Below are 27570 nucleotides of genomic sequence, written 5' to 3' on the forward strand. Positions count from 1 at the left end.
TTAAGAGTTATATATCAATTTTTATTTCTTCTTTTTTTTCATATAATTTTATACTTTCTCAAATGGTGCTATTTTATAAAAACACATGCAAAACACATCTCGAATTAAAAGTCGCGATGAAATATTTAATTTAATATTTGATATATAAAAAATGGATTCAAAATGAACAAATTATGACTGTTTAAAATTTTAAAATTAATTATATATATATATATATATATATATGAGATATATAAAATTTACACACATACATACGTAATGTATGTTTATAATTATACACAATCTACATCCTAAAAAGATATGCACGATTTACATTATAAATATAAACGGCGAATTAGTTATGGAAAAAAAATCTGTTGTTATTAAGAAAAAAATATGGAATTTAAAACTTGAATTTTGAATTGTAATTAAATATATTAATCTCTTGCTTAATTATCGCACAAGGATAATTGTGTAAAATGTTATTTCATTTAAAGATTATTATTGGAGCTTAAATACACAAATTTTGTATCCATTTTGATTTTCCCACAAACTTTGAAAGTTGTCAAAAAATACACAAATTTTGATTCATTTTGATTTTTCAACTAACTATTAGACTTGTCAAAAAATATACAAACTTTAACTTCTTTTTTTTCATAAAATATATTGTTATAGAAAACTAATAATTTAAATAATCTTTTTATAAGTAATAATATATATCGTTTCAATTGAGATTAGGTATTGAATTTTTTTTGAATCATATGATCATACAATGAATATTTCAAAATACTAATTGAATTATACAAGTGGAGCCATAGCATGTTGGCAACATAAATTTAGTGTAGCAAGCGTGTAGTTAAACAAATAAAAAATCATAAATCTCCATCAATCAATGAACAATTTTACACACATAAAAATAAATAAAAAAATAAATAAGTTAGATATCATTCTCCGTCCACTTGCCGTACTTATTGATCATCTTCTCATCAAAATCCTTATTTTTCATTTCCACCGCCGTCGCCGCATTGGCCACCGACTCCTCCTGTACCCTCGCGATCTTCTGCCGCCTCTTCCTCGCCGTGGCCTCCCTCTCTGCCTCCAGCCCCTCGTACTCCCTCACCCAGCAGCTCTGCACCACGCAGCTCACCACCAAAACCCCCAATTGCATCACAAACATCGCCATCAGAACCCCGCACTCCAGCCTCACCAGCACCTTCGCCTCTCGCGGATCCCTCGCCGATCTCAGCATCTCGAGGCTCGACTTCTCCTTCGTGAATAGGACCAGGATCCCCAGCAGTTGCCCGGCCGACGAGGCGAGGAGGAGCGAGACGTGCGTGATGAAGCAGAAGCGAGCGAGGTGGGAGTAGAATCCGACGAACGACGACAGCAGCGAGACGCCGGAGATCATCAGGAACGCCCAGCCGAGGGAGGTCGGCGGCATTCTGAGGGCGATCGTCGGCGCTAGGGAGGCGGCGGAGAGGATGAAGAGGATGAAATTGAAGAATGAGAGGAGGAGAGTGAGGAATGAGCAGGAGCTTCTGCGCCTCGATGATGCCATTGCGACGACGTCGAATCGGTAATGTTTTCTAAGAGAAGTCTCAATCTCTGTGTGTTGTTTTGAGAGTTTGTTTCGTGTGATTTTGGAAGAAGATGGAAGAGGGGATTTTGAATTTATATAGTGAAGAATTTAGGCCGTTTGAAATAGGATTGATTTCGCAATTGCAACGGCTACATGTTTAAGCAAGCGCCAAGCGGTGCTTTTAAGAATGTTGCCTTCGGCTTCTTTTTTGGGTTTAAATTGTGTGGGCTCGTTCGTGGGCCTAGTGGCCCACCAAAATGTTTGATCTTTTATTTATTTTTATATTCATGTATTTATGGATAGAAAATAAAAATCATGTTAAATTTCAGAAAATGTGAAAAGTTTGTGTATTTACATGCTAATAACCCTTTATATATACATCATACGTGTGATATTTATAATTACGAGAGTGATATTAAATTACCCTAAAAAAAAAAGAATGATATTAAATTATATTTTGAATTAATCAATATTCTGTTAGAACCGGGTACACGATCGAGATATTACAAAATAAATATTTTGAGATATTACAACTCAAAATAATTGAAAATATTACAAAGAAAATAATTTTAGAAATTACAACTCAAATAATTTTGTACAAGTGAAATATACTGTATAAATAAATTATACGTATAGACTAAGTCGAGTCGAGATAAATCTCTTCCCGCAAGAAGATTATCGCCCCGGTAGTGCTCTTCGGTTTGGCGTATCTTCCCCAAAGGTAAAACGACTTCGTCTCGGCGGATGTAGCACCACAATCCGGCGAGCTCCGTCGAACTGAATAAGGATCGAAAACTGAGCTAGAGGTGGAATGCAGAATGCAGACTATTTTGTGAGTTGTGAGTTGTGAGTTTTCAGAGTGAATTCTAAAGCTCACCACACACCCATATTTATAGGTGTTAAACCGAGTGTGAACGGATCGGCAGTCAACTCCGGCGGCTGCGGTAGGTGGCCGCAATCGTTGAACGCAGAAGTTGAAACAGTCAATTCCGGCGGCTGCGGTAGGTGGCCGCAATCGTTGAACGCAGAAGTTGAAACTGATTTTCCCTCTTCAACATCCAAACTTTGACATACAATATCTCACTCACCGGAAATCGGTTTTGAGACTTCAAGTATATCACGTTGATCTACTCGAGATGTAGATTAACATCCAATTATTATTTTAATTAAATAATAAATATTTAATTAAATAATAATTTTCAGATTTGGCATAAAACCATATTTCCAACAATCCCCCACATGAGTGAGAAATCAGTATGCGTATGTATGCAGACATTTAGCTCAGTCTTCTTAAGAAACAACATTGCTTTTGGAAAGGTAGCTTGTGGCTTTGAACCTACCATAGTCAATGTTATCGAGTATACCGGCGGCCTAGTGGATTGTGTTCCTTGAACTAGTCCTCCTCGGTGTATACTTAGTCAACAATATTGACACAATATTGCTTCAATCCTTATTCGTTCTCACGTTTGTGTCCATTACAGGCCTTGGAACACCTCTTTGGATTCATAAGTGTTTCAATCGAAGCGGCCCCACTTCACACTTACATAGGTGACTCTTAACTCAAGTATCCTGCTATACTTGTCCTCTTCGAGGAGTTCTAGAGTCATTAAAAGTCAAAGACTTAACCTCACCACGTGCAGGTTTCCGAACACTCACTGTTCTACAAGGAATAGGCAATTCGAGTGTTCAACACACGGATTTTCATAACTTAGTTGTCCCATTGAACCAAGTTCTTGGGATCCTCCAGTCATCATGGTTGGGTTGCCACTATGATTATCCTTAATTTGTGGACTTCAAACCCATTCCCCCTAACAGTTTATACATTTGATCTCGATGGATACTTTTTGTCAAAGGATCCGCTATGTTATCAATTGATCTTATATAATCAATTGAGATAACTCCACTAGTGATCAAATGTCTCACGGTATTATGACGTCGACGAATATGTCTCGACTTACCGTTATACAAATGGTTTTGTGCTCGTCCGATAGCAGCTTGACTATCACAATGAATTATCACGGACGACACAGGTTTTGACCAACATGGAATATCCTCGAGGAAATTTCTAAGCCACTCGGCTTCTTCACCAGCTTTATCCAAAGCTATGAATTCTGATTCCATGGTCGATCTTGCAATACATGTTTGCTTCTTGGATTTCCAAGACACAGCACCACCCCCCACAGTGAATACATAACCGCTCGTTGAAAACGAGTCTTTGGCATCAGATATCCAATTTGCATCACAGTACCCTTCAAGTACAGAGGGTTCCCTAGTATAATGAATCGCATAGTTTTGAGTATATTTCAAATATCTCAAAACCCTTTCAAGAGCTTTCCAATGTTCATTACTAGGGTTAGCTGTAAAGCTGCCCAACTTGTTGACCGAGCATGCTATATCGGGACGAGTGCAATTTGTTAGATACAACAAGCTCCCAATAATCTTCGCATATTCTATCGCGTCAACAGGTTCTCCCTTGTGTACACTCAAATGCACATTAGGTTCCCATGGTGTCTTAGCTATTGGCTTGTCAAAAGCGTTGAATTTCTTTAACACTTTCTCAACGTAGTGAGATTGTGTTATAGCAATACCATCAGGTCTTCTTAGAATTTTAATTCCAAGGATAACATCAGCTAAGCCCATATCTTTCATACTAAAATTTTTACTTAGCATGCCTTTGGTTTCTTGAATCACTCGGGAATTACTTCCCATGATGAGCATGTCATCTACATAAAGACAAACAATAACATATCCGTTATTAGAATTCTTAATGTAGATACATTTATCGCACTCATTGATTCTGAATCCATTTGACAACATTACACTGTCAAATTTTAAATGCCATTGAAGCGGTGCTTGCTTCAACCCATATAAAGACCTTTGAAGTTTGCATACTTTGTGCTCTTGCCCAGGTACTACAAACCCTTCAGGTTGCTTCATATATATTTCATCTTCCAACTCGCCATATAAGAACGCAGTTTTCACATCCATTTGGTGAATCTCGAGATTGTGCAAGGCAGCAATAGCGAGAAGCATCCGAATAGATGTTAGTCTGGTCACAGGTGAATAGGTATCGAAGAAATCGTACCCTTCTTTCTGCCTGAAACCTTGAACGACAAGTCGGGCTTTGTACTTATCTATAGTACCATCAGATTTGTACTTCTTCTTTAGGATCCATTTGCATCCTAAAGCTTTACTTCCAGGTGGTAGATCCACTAACACCCAAGTATGATTCTGCATAATGGAATCAATCTCAATATCGATGGCTTCTTTCCAGAGAGCTGCATCTGAGCCAGACATAGCTTCTTTAATCGTCACCGGTTCGCCATCTAGCATCAAGACAACATAATCCGGTCCATAGACATTAGCTTTTCTAACTCGTTCCCCACGTCTCGGTTCTACATCCATAGGTTTAGACCTTGGTCTTTTCCTATTAGGTGGTACATGATTAGAACCCGTGGCATCATCTACTTGAGTAGAATTACTAGCTATTTCCATAGGTTTAGAACCTGTAGCATCACCATCAACTCCATCATTAGAGTTCGATGTACCTTTATCCTTGTTAGGATAGATATTTTCAAAGAATATAGCATTCCTTGATTCTATCGTTGTCCCAACATGTATATCAGGTATCTCCGATCTGTGCACTATAAAACGATAGGCACTGCTATTAAGTGCATGACCAATGAAGATACAATCCACCGTTTTAGGTCCTATTGTAACTTGCTTTGGTAAAGGCACTTCTACCTTGGCTAAACACCCCCACACTTTGAGGTATTTATACGAAGGTTTCCTTCCTTTCCATAGTTCATAGGGAGTTACATCTTTCCCTTTGAGTGGAATCTTGTTCAAGATATAGTTGGCCGTTAAGACAGCTTCCCCCCACATGTTCTGGGGTAATCCTGAACTAATCAACAATGCATTCATCATCTCCTTAAGAGTTCGATTCTTGCGTTCAGCAACGCCGTTAGATTGTGGTGAATAAGGAGCCGTCGTTTGATGTATTATACCACTTTCGTTGCATAATTCAGCAAACGGAGCTACGTATTCTCCACCTCTATCACTTCGAACCATCTTAATTCGACATCCAAGTTGATTCTCGGCTTCATTTTTGAAGTTTCTAAAAGCTTCAATAGCCTCATCTTTACTTTTCAATAAGTAAAGGTAACAATACTTTGTGCAATCGTCTATAAAGGTGATAAAGTACTTCTTGCCACCTCTAGTTTGCACGAACTTTAAATCACAAACATCGGTGTGAATAAGTTCCAAAGGTTGAGTGCTCCTTTTTACCGATTTAAACGGTAACTTAGCCATCTTGGCTTCAACACAAACTTCACATTTTTCTTGTGAGTTGTATTCATCAACTTTTAGTAAATTCATTTTTACTAATCTCTTTATAGCATTTAGATTAACATGTCCAAGTCTACAATGCCATAAATCAGAACACTCAATCAAGTAAGCAGAAGAAGTTGATGCATCTTTATTGATTTTAGCCTTGGCAGGCTTACAAGCTCTTACACCAAGTTTGAAAAGTCCTTCGGAGGCATAGCCTTTCCCTAGGAACTTTCCCCACTTGCGTATTACAACATAGTCAGATTTGAAAAACAATTCAAAATCCTTATTCGTAAGCCTAAAGCCCGAAATTAAATTCTTTCGGACAGTTGGAACGTGTAATACGTCTTTCAATGTGATCTCCACGCCCGACGTGAGTTGAAGAATCACATCTCCCATGCCAAGGACTTGGGATGTCCGTTCGCTAGCCTCCATTATCGTTTTGTTTTCCACTTCTTTGTAGTTGTGGAACAACTCACGATTTATGCATATATGGACGGTAGCGCCGGTATCCACGAACCAAGCGTTCGGGTTGTCTACATGATTCACCTCGGAGATCATGGCAGCAAAGTCATCGTGGTTCCAATCGTCGAAGTCCTTCTCGACGTTGTTCACGTTGCTCTTTGCCTTCTTCCGCTTTGGCTTGCGGCAATCCTTAGCCATGTGACCTTGTTTGTCACAATTATAACATACACCATCAAACTTTGATGGTTGATGTCCGCCTTGCTTCCCTTTACCCTTATTATTAGGGTTAGGGCGACCACGTTTGTTGTAGGGACCGCCTTTCTCGGCGAGATTGGCCTTTGCCTCCATCGGAGCTTTTCCCTTTTGATCACGACTTCTCACGTGATCCTCCATTTGAAGCTTGGATAACAATATCGGCACGGACATCTCCGAGCGCTCATGCTTCAAAAGGTTTTGAAATTTCCTCCAACTAGGAGGTAATTTCTCTATGATGATTGCAACGAGCAATGCATCCGCCAAGGGCATCCCTTCGGCTTGAACCTCATGTGAAAGATTTTGGAACTCTTCCACTTGGTCCATCAATGGTCGGGAGTCAACCATTTTATATTCCAACCATTTGGCAACGACATACTTGGTAGTATTCGCCTTGTCCACTTGATACTTTAGATCAAGGGCCTCCCACAATTGTTTCGCGGTTTCATGAACCTTGAAAACACGATAGAGCCGTTCGTCCAGAGACATGAGAACGGTGTTACGGCACAAGTAGTCGCCGCGGCACCAGTTCAAATATCCGGCACGAATTTCTTGGCTTGTCTCCCCTTCCCCTTCACTCGGGGTTGGAGGTTTATCCTCCATTAAGAATCCGGCAAACCCCACGGTTGTGAGGTAGAATAGCATCTTCTCTTGCCAATATTTGAAGTTCTTGCCTGAGAACGTTGATGGTTTCTCGGCAAGACCAATAGTTCTAGATGTTGACGATGAAGCCCCCGTTGATGCAAACGAGGAAAATATTGACGACGTGGTTGAACCGATGGTTGCAGAGGTGGTGGAGCCATCCATATTGACGTCGGTGTGAGCCATTTCTCGAACGTGTATCAACGGCAGAGAAATTAATCTTCTTGCGATTGTTAGAACCGGGTACACGATCGAGATATTACAAAATAAATATTTTGAGATATTACAACTCAAAATAATTGAAAATATTACAAAGAAAATAATTTTAGAAATTACAACTCAAATAATTTTGTACAAGTGAAATATACTGTATAAATAAATTATACGTATAGACTAAGTCGAGTCGAGATAAATCTCTTCCCGCAAGAAGATTATCGCCCCGGTAGTGCTCTTCGGTTTGGCGTATCTTCCCCAAAGGTAAAACGACTTCGTCTCGGCGGATGTAGCACCACAATCCGGCGAGCTCCGGCGAACTGAATAAGGATCGAAAACTGAGCTAGAGGTGGAATGCAGAATGCAGACTATTTTGTGAGTTGTGAGTTGTGAGTTTTCAGAGTGAATTCTAAAGCTCACCACACACCCATATTTATAGGTGTTAAACCGAGTGTGAACGGATCGGCAGTCAACTCCGGCGGCTGCGGTAGGTGGCCGCAATCGTTGAACGCAGAAGTTGAAACAGTCAATTCCGGCGGCTGCGGTAGGTGGCCGCAATCGTTGAACGCAGAAGTTGAAACTGATTTTCCCTCTTCAACATCCAAACTTTGACATACAATATCTCACTCACCGGAAATCGGTTTTGAGACTTCAAGTATATCACGTTGATCTACTCGAGATGTAGATTAACATCCAATTATTATTTTAATTAAATAATAAATATTTAATTAAATAATAATTTTCAGATTTGGCATAAAACCATATTTCCAACATATTCGAGGCGTCGAGCAATGCACAGGTGCAGCTTTGTGATGTGGCAGATTTAAATTGTATCGTGTAATAACTAATCAATGTTATATGTTGTGTGGTTTTAACTTAAGATTAATGTCCATATCGCTAATTATGAAGGAAAAAATGAAATTAAGGTGCTTTGTGATCCAATGCGCATAAATTCTCGAGAGAGTAAGACAATGCTAAAATATGTGCAGATATATAGTGGAGGAGATAGTGACATTATTCGCGAATCGATCGAATAAATTACTCCCTCTTCCCACAAAGTATGACCCAATTTTATTTTTGGATTGTTCCATGAAATTTGACTTGTTTTTAAAAATGGTAAAAAATTTACATTTTATTCACCTTTTTACTTTTTCACCTACCACACTTAACACATAAAATATCAATTTCTTAATTTTCATGCCGAAAAGAACTGGATCATGCTTCATGGAACGGGGAGAGTATCATAAAAAAAATGAATAGAATTACAATATTTGGAAGATGAAACTAAAGGACTGAGAGAATGCATACATGCACTAGGGATAATGAAATTTTATTTTATTCAAACGACGATTTGTAAATTTGTGTTTAATGACAATGATGGTATAAAGCAAGCATATAATTTTGACAATTACGAAATCGTTATAACAAAAGGAATTATTAAAAATAATTTGCAAAGTGTGTAATAAGCAATGACAACGAATTTAAATTTATCGTAAAATTTGTGATACTAATAATTTAAAATGTAAAATTATTACTTTTCTTCGTTCCATTCTAATAAACCCACTTCTTTTGAACAAGGAAATTAACAAAACTTACTTTTTATGAGAAAAATAATTTGTATGGAACGTCCTAACAAGAAACGTGCAGTGAGACGGATGGAGCATTAGCTTTTTACTTCTTTTACATTAGCAACCACTAACGCGTTGGTGTGCATAACGTGGCATTTCAAGTGAGAAGGCGTCAGTGATTTTCAATTAGTGATCCAAAGTCATGAATCATTCACTTTACAAACTATGTTATTTCACATGATTAAGTAAATTTTTATTGTTAAGTTGATAAGAGATTGGTATATTGAAGTTACATGTAATTAATTATGCTGGAAAATTATCATATTTCCTTTGTTGAATTCTTAATTTTCGTGACAAGTGTTCATGACTGAAAACCTATAGTTTCCTTTTTTGTTTTCTTTTCTTTTTTCATTTTTCGGTCTTATATAAGCTTTTGACATTTTAAAAAAAATAGTAAAAATACTCAGTCTGTGATTTTATCGTTCAGATTTTAAATGGATCATGATTGTTACCCGTTGCCAAATTCAAATATATGGATGGATGTTCTTTCTAAAAATTCATAATTTGGTCGGGAGCCGCGCTCCTGCGTGGCTGGTGCACTGCGGCCATACTAATTAAGTATTTGATTATTAGGGTTGTATTGAAGTTTAGTTAAATCAGAATGATAAAATAATAATCTCGATTAAATAGATAGAATATAAATTACAAATAAACCTTCAATTTAATTTTTTATGATAAAATTCTACTAATGACATGAAGTTTGATAACTATTATGTGTGTCATAAAAATTAGTGATATTTGATGATGTAGCTAGTCACTAATAGTTATACTTTCAAACACCACTAATTTTTATGACACGAATATTAGCTATCAAACTTCATATCACTAATAATTATAATAATTTTTTTTTTGTAGATGACACAAAAACACATACTAAAAAAGAGAATAATTTTACATTTGTACCATTAATTAACTTTTCTTAATTTTAAGATATTATCCTTCAATTTTCAAATTTTTACTATTATTTTTCTAACTTTAATATAAGAGTAGAATTGACAATATAGCACAATTTACTTTAAAATTTCACAATATGACATTTAAAAAGAGACAAAACAAATATGAAAATATAATGACACTTAGGTGTATTTGCTTTGAGGTATAAGAAAGAGATAAACTTCATTTACCACCTTATACCTCGTTTGCTTTGACATAATAAAAAATTCGAAGATATGGTATAAATTTTTGACAACACATTTTTTCTTGGGAAAGGATAATTTTATACCTAAAAGAGTATGGTATAATTTTATACCACCACCTTGTGAGGAGTGACTAAATATATTATCATTCAAATAAAACAAAATGTAAAAAATGTGGTCTCCACTTTAAGTGATAATTTTATACCTCATTATATTATCCCTCCAATTAGAAGGATAAAAAGCAAACACACTCTTATTTTAGAGATAGTCACCAATTAATTTTTATTATAAACACTATCTTTTAAGTATAGATTCTTTCTCCACTCATAATATAATATTTTTATAGGCCAGTCTTGCATGCGGCGGTCGCACTCCAGTGCGACGGGTCCGCCCCGACCCGCGCCCGACCCGACCCGTGCCCAGATCCGAAATCCTGAATCCTAAATTATTACATTTGTTTATAATAATTATTACTTTTAATAAGCATGAAATATACATTTGTTCGCATAAATGTATACTTATATAAATATAGATATTTACCTTCATTTAATATAAAGTATTATATTTTCTAAACCCTAAATTCTATAAACTAAACCCTAAACCCTGTAAACTAAACCCTAAGCCTGAACACTAAACCCTAAACTCTGTAAACTAAACCCTAAGCCTGAACACTAAACCCTAATAGGAATATTTACTTTTAATAAGCATAAGATATACATTTGGTCGCACAAATATATAATTATATTAATATAAATATTTACCTTCATTCAATATAAAATATTATACATATCAATATACATTTATATGAACACATGTATATATTATGTTTATTAAAAGTAACAATTATTATAAACAAATGTAATAATTAGGAGTATGGGTCAAACCCACGCGGGTCAGGGTTCCGGGTCAGGAGGGCGGGTTTGGAGCCGGGTCGACCCGTCGCACACCTGTGCGATGGTTGCACCCAAGAATTGGCGTATTTTTATTAAAACTCGTGTCGTCTCTTTCTCCACTCATAATACAATATTTTTATTAAAACTTTCGTCTCTCACTAAGACTATTTTTTGTGAACATACTATAAAATATTTGTCTTTACCGAATTATGTAGGAATAAACTTGAGTCGAGATACAGATAGTACCTCTCAAAAGAAACATTGGATACTAATTTTAGAGATAGAGTCGCACCATGCGGCCACCTTGGCTTTAATTATAGAGTGAAATGTTTGAAATAGAAAATTGATATTTTGTATAGCAAACATAATGCAAATGGAGTAGAAAGGTTAGAGATAAATAGATGCAGCCGAATTAATGGCAAAATAGGAGGGAAGAAAAGATGGGAAGCGAGTAGAGAGATAGAAGATGAAGAAGGTCATCACGTGGGATGGCACGTTACATACCGAAAGAGAAAACAAAGTCAAAAACTATGGGGTGGAGAGAGAGAAAGCATTCAAGAACAAGAGTTGAAAAGGTGTTGTCATAGCATAGCATTTGCGTTGCAGATAGAAAAAGATACCTTACGAATTGTTTTATACGTATTTTTTTATTTTCCACACTTGATGACTTCAATATAGTCAAATCCAACTATGATTCTCACCTGTCAGCTTCTTTTAAAATTTTCTGTTCCACAGTCCATCCAAATATAAAAACAAACTTCCTACAGAAATTAAGGAAATTGTTCGTCAAATTATACGTTACGTCTCTATATTTGATTTTTGAATGTAGGAAATTGTTGGTAAATTGATAGTCCCCTATTTCATTTTTCATTTCCAAAAATTATACTTCACTCTTTACATTAAATGTGTTTTAGTTAGAGAAAAAAATTCGATACACCCCTTTTTTTGTCTTAAACAATTAACACTTCTTTTCTAATGAATGAATAAAACATTAAATACAATTTTCTTAATTTGCGTAAAGTTGGTTACAAAATATGCTATGCATTCCATGTCGAGTCAAATAATTAACTCTTTAGTGCATCCCTTCATCCGAATCGTTCACCAATTTTTGAACAAGACATTATCTTTCCATTAAACCAATTTACTCATCTCGTGCAGTTTGCAAACTATTGCACATTCAAAATCAGAGTAAAGCAAAGAGATGCCATAAACTAAGAAGAGCTTTGATACAATGTCCATGAAGTGGACTTAGGTAGTCAGTCAGACTATTCACACGACTCCAACACTACTTAGACCTCAGAAATTCTAAGACTAGACAGACAAGAAACACGAAAATGGGACATCTAAAGATAAGACAACATTTCATATTGAGTGTACATCAGAAGAAACAGCAGGTACAAGCTCCGATGGACGGGCATCCGCAAGGTGGGTGTCTGCTGCTCTTGGGCACAAACTTCCTCATCCAGACATGCTTACCGTTGATGGTGAATTTGGCCTTGCTCACGCCGTTAAGAATAGAACGGATGAACGATGGCCTGAAGAACACGATTTTAGCATAAAGAGATTGCTCTTCGGGCTTTACCTCTTGCATGTGGAACGACTCAATGCAGTTTCCAAAGAGCCTGCTGAAGAACTGCCTCACCTCAGTTTCACTTACGGGGTAGCCTTTGGAGAAGGTGACAAACATGGTCCTCTCATTCCGCGACACCTCAGTAGTACGAGCCTTGCCACGAGAAGTGGGGGAATCTCCACCAACAACAATTCCCAAGCTAGTAAAGCTTTGCATCAACAGGTTGTCAATAGAAGATGGTTCCCGCACAGAGCTCGAAGATGAAGTTGATGCAGCGTGACTCGGGGCCATCATCGGACCTTTCATAGGAGTTTTGAGATAACCACCATAGCGATCCTTCTCCAGTATATCAGACAGTGATGGTATGCAGACTCCTCTTACCAAACCTTCAATCTCACAGAAAGCGGTGAGATGGTTTTCATGGAAAAACTGCAGAGATATATCCTTTTTCACAAGACTGTGGGTTAATGGGATTTCAGTTGATTCGGACGAGAAAGGGAACTGTGTGTTTGTGCACTTGATGCATGTTACAGCTTCATCAGCAAGCTCGTTGATCAGAAATGGAGGAAGAGATAAGATCTTACTTATGAAATGATAGAAACCAGCGCGTTCCAACCATAGCCACAAACCCATAATGTACAGGCACTCCAGGGGATCACGCACCAGATCCCTGATGAGAATAACATACAATGATCTGTCAATCCCATGAAAAAGCTTGAATTCGTCCAGTGTCACTGTATATCGTGCACCATCCATGAGACAAGCACAGCTGGCAGATATTAAATCCTGAGAGCACAAAATATATTTAGAAAGTACAATGACAGAGGGAGTTAATGGAGAAAATGGGATATATAGTTGAGAAGCCAGTACAAGTACATGAACCAGTAAGAAAACAGCAGTTGTATCTGGTAAAGCTCAAAATTTATACTCAAATCACACAAAGAAAGTGGAATCACCAGATGAAGGTGCTCTAGAGTCATACCAGAAAATAGAACCAAATAAACAAGAAATAAACAAAAGAGATCAGAAAGGAAACTCAAATTGCTGATTGAAATCATATCCTGTCATGAATTTGGTTCCAACTAGCACCCGCGACTTCGCACATAACATTGTCTTTATTAGAGAAAAAATTATCAAAAAACAGGAAAGTAATACCAACAGTTACAAGTCTGTGCCTAAAAGTAAGATGCTTAGAAGTTCAACATACCGAGTGAAAAAAGAAAATCTCAAGGAGACTAAACAGGGGTGAAAGGCAGATGCTCGAGCAAAGTCTACAATGCAACCCCAATTTATATAAGTTGTTGAGGCAAGCAATGTACCCTAAATGCAGGATGAGGCCATGAAGTTCTTCTTATCATAGTTACATAAAATACAAGGGCAATAATTATTATTAGGTGGAATCACCTCAAAAGAGAAATCATATTTGGTAGGTAGTAATTAATATCACAATTGGGATTACAGCAACGCATCCTGAAAATATGCATGATTTTTTCAGCCTGCCTAGGAATCAGTAGACACTCATACGCAAAGAACGTCGTTGATACCAAAGACCTAAATCGACTTACCTAAATGATTCAAGGGATTACAGAAACCATGCTCTGATAATAAGTTAAAATTTGTAGAACTTATCTATGAGATTACAAAAAGAAATTCCATCAATGTAAGGCATTGCTAAGTAATTTTGTAAAATTTTTCATTGAGATTACAAAAAGAAATTCCATCAATGTAAGGCATTGCTAAATATTGTAATCATATTCTCCAGTTTCACACAATACATCCCCTCAAGGGTAAGTAGATTTTCCACATATGACAACAAGGAAAAATAAAGGCCAAGAACAATCAATGACGTTTCAAATAAAGATGACAACTATTATCCCTAAGGATATAATATACATGTCACCATAAAGCAAAAGGGAATATTATAGTTTCAAGAAACCACTTGGGTCCAAGATCTCACCTAGTCTGATAACTAAGTGGTCATAAAACCCAACAAGTGAACACCTTAATCCAAGAATAATGTTGAAGATGCATTATCTCATCATTAATTTAGTTAAACTATAGAAACCAAGATATAGTCGCCTCATGATTATGGTTTAAAATGCAGCTTTGAGTCATTAATTATTTATGAAGATCATAGATTGATAATGTGCGGGGAAAATTTTCCCAAATGGATTAATTAAGCAGCTAAGTCTCATATAATAGTAATTATTGCTAAGCACTCAAACTATTGGTTGATTACATAAATTAGCAATTATTGCTAACGACACAAAATTTTGGTTGATTACGTAAGAACGAATATCTGATTGTTCAGCGCAACGGTATATCTACATTTTTGTCGCTTTCAATTCAACGAGGTTCTTATATACGTCATTGGTAGATTCGATCTGCCATTATAATGTTTGTCGTTTAAGGCTCAACAAATGATTTAGACAAAACGACAAAACATAGATTAGCAGGACTCCCATACATTAATGCATAGCGGAAAGTGGGACAACTATTTCAATATGATGCAACAAGTTTGCTCCGCCGTGTGATGCTCGGATATGTTATTACTAATAATATACTGTAATTTAAATTATTGGAAAAACAAAAACTTATGATAATAATATAACAATGTAGAATGCCACTATTTTCTTTCTTTTTCTTTCAAGAGAGTAATATTGCATATCTATTTCTATTAAGAAAGAATCTGATATCTCATAAAAGTGGCTTTGCCTATTTTATCTATTTAGATACCTAATTCAAGGGCAATATTACATGCTTCCTCCGTCCCTGAAATAACTTCCTCTTTTTCCTTTTTGGGACATCCCCAAATAACTTCCTCTTTCTTTCTTTCCATTTTTGGACAACTACCCCACCACTAATAGTACTTTATTTATTCTTACTTTTCACTTTTCACCACTCTCAATACTAATTATAACACATTTTCACAACTTCCAATAATAATTATTCCTTTCGTCCCTGAAATAACTTCCTCTTTTTCCTTTTTGGGATGTGCGCCAAATAACTTCCCCTTTCTATCTTTCCATTTTTGGACAACTACCCCATCACTAAAAATACTTTATTTATTCTTACTTTTCACTTTTCACCACTCTCAATACTAATTATAACACATTTTCACAACTTCTAATAATAATTATAACACTTTTTTCCACTATCAATACACTTTACAACTTTTTTTTAAAACCCGTGCCGTCCCCAAAGAGGAAGCTATTTCAGGGACGGAGGGAGTATTATATGCATTAGAATTTTTGAAAATCATTGGGATTCGCATTTAATTTTTTTTAAACTATCCTAATAATATTGTACCATTAGAATTCTTCATTCCAAATGAAATATAAAATATACACAAAAGGTTATTTGATGAAGTCATATATTTTACATGTGATGCATGTACTTTTGGCTGGTGTATTTAATTTAATAATACTAATTCTAAACCTCCTAATATTGCATATGCTTTTTTGTGTCTATAATATATAAAAATGAATAATATAACTTCTAACTTAATCATATAAACAAATAACATGAAATGGAAATAATTAAGGATGTATTTTACTATTTTACATAACCGACTAAAATTATTAGACCATCATTGTATCTAGGATGACTTATCAAAATCGGAATCAAACAAAAACATATGCACCTATAACAAAAGTGGGATAAAACTCAACCAATTAAATCCAAAAGGATATGTATATGCATTTGCTGCATGCGGACAATTTATAGTTAATGTTCTATTTATCAAGACAAATATGCAAAGTTAAGTTCATATATAGATTTATTTACTACATCAAACACATTTAATGTATACATACATAATCTGTATATATATACATATATATATGTGTGTGTGTGTGTGTATGATTATAATACTCATTAGACGTAAATTATATGATGTATATAGTTAGAAAGTATCAATGCTCAACAGAAGTACGAACTTGCTTTTTTTAAAGTGTAAAAATTCATTAAACTACTATTCATATACCTTGAAAACTATTTTCATTAATTAAATTACACAATAAATACTATTTTCACATATATATATGTATACTATGTATATAATTTGCCACATGCTATTATTCTCCTTTATATTATTTTATATTGAGAAAATGAATTATATTTTATAACTGAATACTTACTATTATAGAAAGTCATTTTGGCAAAAAACCTCTTCCCTTTCTACCTTCACTTTGTTTTTGTTTATATGTAATATTATATATAGATACATTATATAGGACGTAACATTTCCACAACATTGAAGACCAAATATTGATACAATGTGTTTGGTGTAGCATATAGACTACTAAAGGATTATGACTTCAAGGTTCTTACTATATATGCCAACCCCACCATAGTTCCACAACTATCAAACAATCTATGCATTCACAAATGCAAATTTTGCAGTGCACCAACTTAGTGGTGGAAAGACATTTATGTACAGCATGAGTCTGAAGTAGGGCTATCAAGTTGAGAGTAAATCAAAATGCTAAGGTATTTAAAAACTTAAAATGATTAGATAAGCTAATTTTTGCTAGGTGGAGCAGTTTTTTAAGATCTAGCTGTGCAAGAGTGTACCTTTGAGGATGTCATCTGCCAATCCGCGGTTGCGACTAAACCACTCCATCCGACAACTTCAATAGTGGAATCCTTTATTTTCTCTTGCACGGATTGGCATTCCTACAAGTTAGTCATCTGGTAGCAACCAGTATAAATCTTAAGCCAAAAGGAAGAAGGGGAGAAAAACAAAAGGAAAGATTCTCAATAAACCAATATGTGAGAAAATTTAGTAATTTTGTTAAGCAGCAGAACTTCAATCTGAGCAAGTGGACTACACAAGCTGATGGACACCAACTCCAAGAACAGAACAAAAATAGATCCCGGCGCCCTTCAGCCCAAGAATTGATCTCGACACCAACTGCAAGCAAATATACAAATTGAGGCGGTTTGCAGGAATTCCTGAACTAGAATAAGTCTGCCTTTTCATATGCCTTGCTAAGGAACATCTCAAGGGCATTGACACAGCCAGACGAACATATAGTTTGACACTAGGACTATGTGAATTTTATTCAGATATATAACAAGACAAAGTCAGATGCAAACTCTAATTATATCTTTCAGTGTTTACATTCTAAAGATGTAAGGGAACAGGTGATGCCTAAACAACAACTACGAGGAGCAGAAGCATGAGCACAAGCAAGAAGATGGTACAAACATCTCCACCTCCATGAACATCTATCATAATTTAGATTCATAGGGTGATATAAAATGAAAACACAATTTATATATGGCTGTAATTCTCTGTGTTATTGCTCCATAAGCCACCAGCGCTGGGAGTAGCAGCTTCAGCCACAGCAGCACCTTGCAGATCAGATAAGGAGAAAGACCGCCATGAAGGAAACTTATCAACAGGAGGTGATGATGACAGCTCACTTTTCATACTTCTTCTGACATGTGGTGGTAAAGGAGGAAGACTGCAACCAGGTGGTGATGAATTTGAATTGGAGGTTTCCCCACTATTGCTTTCAGAGCAGTTCATGTTAGCTGCAAGAGACAGCATACTTCTAGAATTGGTTGGTCTTTTTGATATTCCGCCGATGCGATTCTTTATAATGCTATTCTGATTCTTGTCCCATAAGTTATTGAAGACCAGCAAGTTCTTACGTTTCCTTGTATAAGCATTTTCTGGTTTCGTGATTTCTTTAATCGAGGGGATTGATGCAGCATCAGATAAGCTGGTAAATGATTTGGATTTACCAGAGTAGAACTTTGATATGCTCTTCCTATAAAATTCCAGACACCATGAAACGATCACCACATGAACATGGAACAAATTAAAGAGCACAGTCTAAGCATCGAGTGAAATTAAACAACAAATGCCAAAAAAATATAGTCCTAAGAGATTCACTCAAGACGGATAAAACAGTCAGAATTTGGATGACAACTTCATAACAGTGGATGATTGCAATAAGAAGCAGCAAACACTACTCTTTGCACCTGTCCCTTGATTGGAGAAACAAAACCAGATATTGGGGGTCTTTTTTCCCTAACTTCTGTTTTGCGGTTGATTCCAGAGCTACCAACACTCTTGTAGTGATTCTTAAAGACTTACTTTACTTAGCACAGGTCTATATCCAACAGAACGTAAAAAAGAGGAGAAAGATGATCTTCTGCCGACACAGAAAGTTTGAAACACAGATGGAAGAAAAGACGCACGCAGCAGCACAGCCAGCACAAGATACTCATGTGCCATAATGGCTACATCTAATCAGTATCACTGTATCAGTATCCTGACAAAACATTTTTATGATAGTCATCTTTCATTTATAATTCAAGTGCCACAATGGCATTATAAACTCACTACAGATGTATAATGATCCCAAAAAAAACCTCCTCTATGTGAAGTAGAAAGATTTTAACTAATGGGTTCACTAATAAAATTAGAACCTTCTCCAAACACAAGTCTAGTTAGAACTTATAAGGTTGCTTTATGAAGGGAGATAATCATAAAACTTTTGCTCCATGCATCATTAGAAGAACAAGACATCAAGAGTCTCTATTAACCAGAAATTTGTCAGATACACGATCCGAAACAGGATTTTAGAGGACATTAGCTTCTTAGCAAAAGAGATTCCAGTACTAAACAAATCAATACTAGCAGATGTTTACTAAACAAATTACTTAGCACTGTATACTCCACTTCACTTACAATGCAGATCCAGTACTAGCAGAACAAAGAAGCTGGCAATTCTCACGAGAGACAACACTGCAGAGCCAAAATAGAAGAATGGATATGGATATAAACAAACCTCAAAAAGAGATGTTTGTATTTCTTACCAAAAGAAAGAGCTCAATATGGAATGTACACATTTCTCTCTTAATAACTTGAATTTCAACTTTCTTTTTTCCAACACAAAATCGTCATATAGCTTGATTAGAAAAGTGATCGATTGTCCATTATGGCCTTAACATAAATCGTATGTAGAAAATACTATTACCCTTTTTCCCCCTAAACCACAGAACATCAGTGCAAGCTAAGATCATTCTACCAATTCACAAGATTCTCCAAAAAATAACACAAAAATAAACAAAATCACGTACTTTACAGGAAGAACTTCCTCCAGAGAATCCAAGTTGTCCAATGGTCCTCCTTTATATTGACTCTGCACTTCCTCTTCATCACTGCCGCTGCCGCCGCCGGGATGCTCGTCACTGTTCTTTCCAATTGAAGAACTGGATGAAGATGACAACGAACCGCTTGCATCCTCCGCCTCCGGAGACAGCCGATCGGCCGCTGATAGCTCCGGCGGGTCATAAGGCGACGAAACATAAGCCATCTCGCAGTGAACGAATCCTGGCCCTTCGATCGGGTGGCCGCCGCCTGAGTTGTTCCTCTGCAAGGCTATCGACATCTCCCCTACACTGTTGTCGAGAAGGTTTTTCTATAGATACATGTACCGCGTATGTATTGGTGGAGAGAGAAACTGTAAGAGAGAGAGGGAAGAGTAAACTAAACGAGAGAGAAGATATTGATCGTGAAAGGGCTTATCTTTATCCAAAGACAAAAGCAGCACAATTTCCAAATTGGATAAATAAACAATATTATCTTTTTCCATTTCCTAATCTTAAATAGGAGGGCGTGTTTGGGTGTTGGAAGGCGTACCGTAACAAGATATGCGGCGGGTTCTCAGCCGTTGGATGGAGGGGATTGAAACGTGTCGGATAATGATGCAGTGGATATTCTTTTTTATTGTGTGAGTTTGGTGTTGTAAGGATAAATAGGAATATTCTTCTTCGAGCGTTGGACAAAGGTTAGTGGGGTTCATTTCACAAATAATTTCAATATTGAAAGACCCAGAAATTCGTGTCTACGAATGTAATTTTCCAAGTCTTAGAGGGCCGACAAAATTCCATCGCATAATAAGCAAAAATTATCTACATCCATCCCAATTAAATTTGATAATCATTAATTATGGTTTACCAATTTTTTTTATTAAAACTAGTACGTGTATAATTGTAATACATTGAAAATACTCCCTCCGTCCCATGAAGCAAGACCAAGTTTCATTTTTGATCTGTGGTAGACGTTGTACACCACCAAATAATTCCTACGGAATTATCTAGAACTAATTAGTATAATGGCAAGTAGGGTCGATTCCACAGATAGTAGGTAAACTCATTTAATTCCTTAAAATCTATAATTTTGGTGGTGCCACCACGCCTTAATTTTGAGAAAATTAATTATAACTAAAAAATCAAATAACTCAAATAACAATCTAGAATTTAATCAATAAAAGGTAACTCGGCTCAAATAAATCCACACTAATTCAAAGCTCTGATCATCGACGCAAAGATTAATTAATCCATATCAATCAACTAGTTATAAGATATCGTGATACGCACTGACATACCCCAATTCCTACTTACTGTGTCGATAGACGGCTGGATACGTCAGTCCTGCCTATTTCCCTTATTAAAATATAACCTAGCTGGATACGACAGTCATAGATTTAATATTCTAATAGCATTAGGATGAAGGAACCCAGTTTAGACCAATTATCCTAGATACGCTAGTAATAATTAATCTACCAATTTATTCCTACTACGAACACGGTAGTTTTATCACTAATCAGCCATATTACAACAATTACGAATTGGAGGTGCTAATTGACTGTAATTCAATTAAACCTAAGTTGGCCAGTCTTAAATAAAATCAGATTATCTTTAAACCCAATGAATTAATCGGAATCAATAGGAACCAATTTTAAAACCAATTAGGTCTCACGGATTAATAAATCAGTGTTTCATTATTATTGCCGAATTAAAAATTTAGCTACTCATAATTAAACTACAAACAACCAAATAATTAAAAGCAAACATAAAATAATCAAACACAAAATAAAGGAATAAACTACAGTTAAAGAACTAACGAAAATTAAACTAAGCAATTGAATTAAATTGTAACCACAATTGAAAACAAAGTCTTCTGCCACTTGATCTCCAAACTAGCCGCAAGGTTCCAAAGCAAAAGTCAACAAAAAAAGAAGGTAATTCTAATACTAGGGAATAAAACGTGTAGTGGTTGGTGTTCAAGAATTAAAACATATCTCCTAATATATATATATATATATATATATATAGGAGAGGGCTATTCAGAAAACTCCTCTTAGACTATAAACTATAAACTAATTAAAATGTATGAATTATATGTAGAACACCCATGAATCCGCTGTGTAAACGTATGAATTATGAAAATTAAATTTTTGCTACCTATGAGATTCGAACTCAGGACCATGAATTATTCCAACAAGGTGATGAATTAACCGTAGATCTTGATGATCTAAGGGCTGAAAATGGTTCCTATTTTATAGTCTAACTTTGATTTTTATTTTAGCCTTCCCCTATATATATATATATATATATATATATATATATATATATATATAAGTGGTGGCTAGGAAAAAGGAAATAAGCTAAGGGATTTTAATCCCACAAAAGTGACCAACCCTTGGCCCAACAAGTTTGGGTAAATTTTGGCCCTTAACAAAAATAAAGCATAGGAAATAATTAAAATCAAGAGATTTGGACTAATTAAATTCTAGACAATTAATTTCAAGCCCAATATCCAAACTTCTTCTTCATAGTCCATCACTTTCATCAAAATCCACGCAAACTCGATCAATTCCATGCAAAACTCGATCAATTCCATTTTCTTCATCCACACGAGTTCTTCTTAATTTTCCGCTCAATTCCTATATCCAACATGTCACAAATCATGTAAAATCATATAAAATCATGGCAAAACACACACTAAACTAAGTAACTAAAATGCACACATCAAATCCCCTCACACTTAGATCATACTTGTCCTCAAGTATAACGTGAAAGAATAATTTAATGGTGAAAATCAGTCACTAAAGACAACTTCCCTCCTCGACACGACACTAAATACTCCAAAATAAAATAAAAGGAAACAAACTAACAAGTAAACGAAAAGGAAACAGAACAAATACATTAAACAAGACACTAACAAACTCAACAGACTAGAACAAAACAACAACCAAGTAATCATCAAAACACCAGTAACAGAACATACTGCCAAGTCGAACCATGCAATTCACAATCAACTCTCAACTCTCGAATCAAGAAAAAAGAAATGTCAAACATGTGTTTTCATTGTTAATTCAGTCCAAATCAAGCAACAATGAGCCTCTCTCAAGGTTCACTCTTCTCTCAATAATTTATTTGGAAATTTCACACATGAGAAGAAAAATTCACTTAGTCGTGATATGTCATGGTCACATAGTAATTCAAAAAGGTCTTTTCTCATTTGGTGTAATGGGGCTGAAGGACCATTCATGATTTTTGGCAAGATCATATGGGTCTTAGGCTTTAAGCATTGAAACTCAAAGTGTGCATGTTCAATCCGGACCATCATCCCTACAATCAAGACTATAGAGAGATGGAAAACACTACAGAGCTACAGGGAAAAACTCATCGAAAACTCTAACATGTTTCAAAATTTTGGTGCTGCACTTATTTTTTTTTTTTTTAATAACAGCATACAGGAACACCCGTTTTTTATTTTCACTTCCAGCAAATGATCACCAGATATAACATTCTACATAACTCTATCCCCCAATACTGCGTCTAAACTATCTGACCGTGGCCTTTGTTTGGCCAAACGAATTAGATTCTCAACACGATTCGCAACACTGCAGTTGGGCAAAATCAACAAACTCCACTCTCTCTAATAAATGATGGAATGAGATCCAAGAGAAAACATGCAACACATGGTCAAGAGAAACAGTCCAAAACAGGCCTTGGCTTATTATTTAGGGACTATTAAGAACAAGAAAGGTTCAAGGCTTCAAACACGGCTCACTAGGGGTTAATGTTCAGGTAGGAATTCAAAAGCAGGCCAAATGGCTACCCTAGTGCCTTCTATCATGCATCACCAATGACTCACAACATATCACAACTTCATGAACATTATATATGCTTGAAAAACATGAACATCTTGGATGGCCTATTAATTAGTATTGCATTTGCTCTTTAAATATAATTTGGCCTATTAAGTTTATTGTGTTTTGGTTTGGTTATTCGCACTTGATGTTGATTGGGTGTTTGATATCAGTTAACTTTGCCAAACGAAATGAGCAATGAAGATGAAAACTGCACCTTTTTCGCTAATTTCGTTATTAGTCCACTGGACAGCGATATATGGATTGTCCTACAATGGGGACCCACAATGGGTTACCAATATAAATATCTACCCACATCAGATGAAAATCAGAGTATCACATAAAAGCATAAAAAAAATTAGAACAACGAAGCATAGTTTTTTTTTTTATACACTTGGTTGAGACAAATTTTAATATTTTAATATTGAGACAAATTTTTATTATCTGGAATGCACACCAGGTCCCTATTAGTCTTTATTGGATTCTCATTCTCGGCGGATGAAAATGTCTCAGCAGCAGCACAGTTAACAAACTTCAAATCTTGAGTCACCTTGAATTGAAGCTCTTTGAGATATATCTTTCCCTCAATTTCCTTTCCTACAATTTTGGGAGCATAAAAATTCTTCTTGATTTTGTTGAATATATCGTCTGCCTCCATTTCAGTGTCTAATTCAAGCTCCATACCTACAATATAGAAGAAATAATTTATTTTAATTCAATATAATTATAAAAAAATAAAAATAAAGAGCTACTTACACTACAAGAAAATTGAGTATACATGACACTGCATACATGACGCTTTTTAGTAAAAAGCATCATGTATGAGCGCCATTTTTGAATACTTGACGTTTTTTAAAAAAACGTCATGTATTCAGTGTCGTGTATTCTATACATGACGTTGTGCTGACACTTTTAGAAAAAGCGTCATGTATGAGCGTCGTTTATTCATATTATAGATGACATTCATTACAAAGCGTCATGTGTGTGCGTTAATTTAAATGCAATACATGACAGTTAATCAAATTGTCATGTGTGTTGTTGAATAAACTGTCATTAATTTTCGTTTTCTTGACATTTTATATAAAATGTCAAGTATATTTAAAACAACGTCATGTATGTGCGTTAAATTAATTGCTATACATGACACTTATGCGAGTTCAAAATTATTTAAGGCCATTATCTTAGGGCGATTTGCAAAAATAGGCCACTATTTCTCGAACTTGCAAAAATAGGCCAATTATTTTAATTTTTGGTATTCTTAGGCCACATATGTACCCAATCAAGCTATTTTGGGCCACATTTTGACCCCGAAAAGTGGCCTATAAATGCTGAATCGAGCTCAAATGTGGTCTAAAAATACCAAAAATTAAAATAATTGGCCTATTTTTGCAAGTCCGAAAAATAGTGGCCTAGTTTTGCAAACCGCCCTAAGATAATGGCCTTAAATAATTTTAAACTCACACTTATGCATATCGTCATGTATGTTAATATAAAACCGTCATGTTTTTCAGAGACACCAAATTTTTTTATTAAAAAACTAAAATAAAGGCAATTATATATATAAAAAAATTATTAAAAAGTTCAAACTGACATTTTTTTAAATGCTAATTTTTTTTTATTAAAAAACTATTTGACGAAAAAAATAGCATTTTTTAAAAATTGTCAATTGTTTATAAATGCCATTTTTAAAAAGAATGTCAACTCATTTAGTAATATAATCATTTTAAAAATAGCTAAAAATGTCATTCTTTTTAAATACTAATTTTTCCCTTCTCGTGCCATCTCAAAACTCTATTCTATTATTTCCTTCTCAAAACTCTCTTCTCGCGACATCTCACAGAAAACCTAGACGCCGCCCATATCTCAGCAAAAATTCGTCGGACACCGCAGCGTCGACGCCTTCTTCACCGTCGCTGGCTAGCCTCATCTTTTCTCACCCGAAACCCTAGCCCATCTCACAGAAATCTACTCGCGCGCCTCCTCCCTGTTCTGAAAATAAACTTGCCTTCGCCTCCCTAATTTCAACATACGACTGCCGGCGTCGCCCCAATTTCAGCATACGACCACCGGCGTCGCCCCAATTTCAGCATACCACTATATTCAGGGATTTGTTGAAACAGTTTCACAATTGAACAAAACTAATCCTGGGGTGGAATCTTAAAATAAACACCATGATTTTTCCACTCACTATTCCAGAAACTGAAGTTAGATTTGTAGTCCCCTTCTTTTGTCACCAGCATGTTTGGCCAAAAACGACCAAGTATAGTTTCAAAGTCTTTTGGCAAATGAGAGCACTTAAAATAACGATTTGTTTTATCTCGTTTGTGAAGTTTTTCTTTCTTACCGCGCCACCAGCCCCCATGAATGAAAAATCCTACAATGTGGTAGATTGAACAACAAAACCACTCAACAAGAATAAGATAGTAGAGAGTGCTCTACTCTAGTAAGCTCAATTCTCACATACATGTGGTTTTCTTTCTCAAATGATGCTTTTATTTGTCATCCCAAATTTCATTCAATCAAAACACAAAATTTTCAATCACCAAATCCCAAATCTCAAGTATCAAATCTCAAGTTCATCACACAACTCAATCGGGCAACATGCTTATCACTAATACTCCAACAATCACAAAGCTCAAGACACACAAAACGACATAAAAACGGACTTTAACAGAAGACAAACTCAAAGATGCCCTCCTCACACTTAGATTTTGCTTGCCCTCAAGCAAACAAAACAAAGCATAAGCAAAGGAGCAAACGAGACACACAACTAAAAGATAAAGAGAAAGACAACACAAAAACACACGAAACAAAACAACGAAAAAAGTCACCGTGTACACCGCGCCGCAGCTCCTGTCGAATCGTGGCGCTCAAATTCGCGATACTCTCCTGTAGGGCAGCCACGTTCCCGTCGATCCGGGTCAACTGTTGTGTCACCTCTGTCCGAAACTGCATGAACTTATCCCGCAGGCCCTGTACATCCGATGCCAATGCCTCTAGAGAGACCGGATTTGTAGAGACACCAATGTTCAGGGGGTTTCCCCTGGCTCATAAAAACGAAGCTCACCATCCGAGTTAAAGTAGAAGACTCGAGCGGCAGCCATAATGTTAAGATCAAATGAGGTGGGTTTCTTACACAGGTCATGCATGAATGAGCCGTAAAATCAAAGTTCCGTGCAATGAAGGCCCCGATAAAATGGCAAAGTGTAATATGGCGGGCTGGGTGTGTGCTGATGTGATGCATGCTAGACGCTATCCAATATCCCAAATTGACATGTACTCCCTCATGCATACATCTTAGAAAAAACAAGTCCGCACCACTCACTTTAGAAAAATTGGTCGATCGACCAATCAAGTTATAGCAAAGATAAATGTGGCATATTCTCAACACCGGGTCCTTGACCTCATACACAGATGACCGGGAAACATCAAACGGCTTTGCTCCCGGTCGAGCAAGTAAAGACCACGACTGTCCAACATTTGCTAAATCTGACTCGATTGACCCCAACCCACATAAAGCAGATCGAAACTCATGCTTAACAGTGTCTTCCACCGAACAAATGCCCAATTTAACAGACCACTCAAGCAACGACAGTTCATGATTCATATTAAACAAGCGAAAAAAAAATACACTTCACATCAAGATCACATGTGTCAACAAACTTGAAAGTGGAAAAAAACTCAAGGGCTACTTCTTGATGAACAGGGTAATATGACTCGCACAACAACCAAGACCAGCCTATACGCTCAAAGCAATCTACAAAGCGATCTTTAATGCCCAAACGCTCAATGGATGCAAGGTGTAAAGGTTTACCTGTGAGGAAGTTTTTCTATCGCCTTGTTTTCACAGCTTTGCGCAGCACGTCGTTTGAAAAATTGAGGAGCTCCTCTACTTCGATAGGATCGGAAAATTCCACAGGGAT

The 27570-nt window shown here is 36.1% G+C and overlaps 3 protein-coding genes across 4 annotated transcripts; all 3 read right to left on the reverse strand.

Moving 5' to 3' along the window:
• Positions 1–835: 835 nt before the first annotated feature.
• Positions 836–1886, reverse strand: LOC130987560 (uncharacterized). The gene has a single exon (XM_057911140.1). The coding sequence runs from the start codon at positions 1535–1537 to the stop codon at positions 917–919; it is 621 nt and encodes a 206-aa protein (XP_057767123.1). The 5' UTR covers positions 1538–1886; the 3' UTR covers positions 836–916.
• A 10437-nt stretch (positions 1887–12323) lies between these two features.
• LOC130987569 (uncharacterized) lies at positions 12324–17455 on the reverse strand. The gene is made up of 2 exons (XM_057911152.1): positions 17262–17455; positions 12324–13472 (listed from the first exon to the last, which is right to left on the reverse strand). The coding sequence occupies exons 1-2, from the start codon at positions 17274–17276 to the stop codon at positions 12495–12497; spliced, it is 993 nt and encodes a 330-aa protein (XP_057767135.1). The 5' UTR covers positions 17277–17455; the 3' UTR covers positions 12324–12494.
• Positions 17456–17724: 269 nt separating this feature from the next.
• Positions 17725–20279, reverse strand: LOC130987579 (protein OXIDATIVE STRESS 3 LIKE 2-like). 2 transcript variants are annotated; one of them, XM_057911163.1, is made up of 3 exons: positions 19785–20248; positions 19393–19449; positions 17725–18466 (listed from the first exon to the last, which is right to left on the reverse strand). In XM_057911163.1, exons 1-3 carry the CDS (start codon positions 20093–20095, stop codon positions 17965–17967), a joined length of 870 nt encoding a protein of 289 aa, XP_057767146.1. In that variant the 5' UTR covers positions 20096–20248; the 3' UTR covers positions 17725–17964. The 2 variants fall into 2 exon arrangements, with proteins under 2 accessions (XP_057767146.1, XP_057767153.1); XM_057911170.1 differs by lacking the exon at positions 19393–19449 and having other exon boundaries at positions 19785–20279.
• Positions 20280–27570: the final 7291 nt, after the last annotated feature.

The sequence above is a fragment of the Salvia miltiorrhiza genome, chromosome 1, assembly GCF_028751815.1.
Source record: "Salvia miltiorrhiza cultivar Shanhuang (shh) chromosome 1, IMPLAD_Smil_shh, whole genome shotgun sequence".
In the NCBI taxonomy this organism is placed as follows: Eukaryota; Viridiplantae; Streptophyta; class Magnoliopsida; order Lamiales; family Lamiaceae; genus Salvia; species Salvia miltiorrhiza.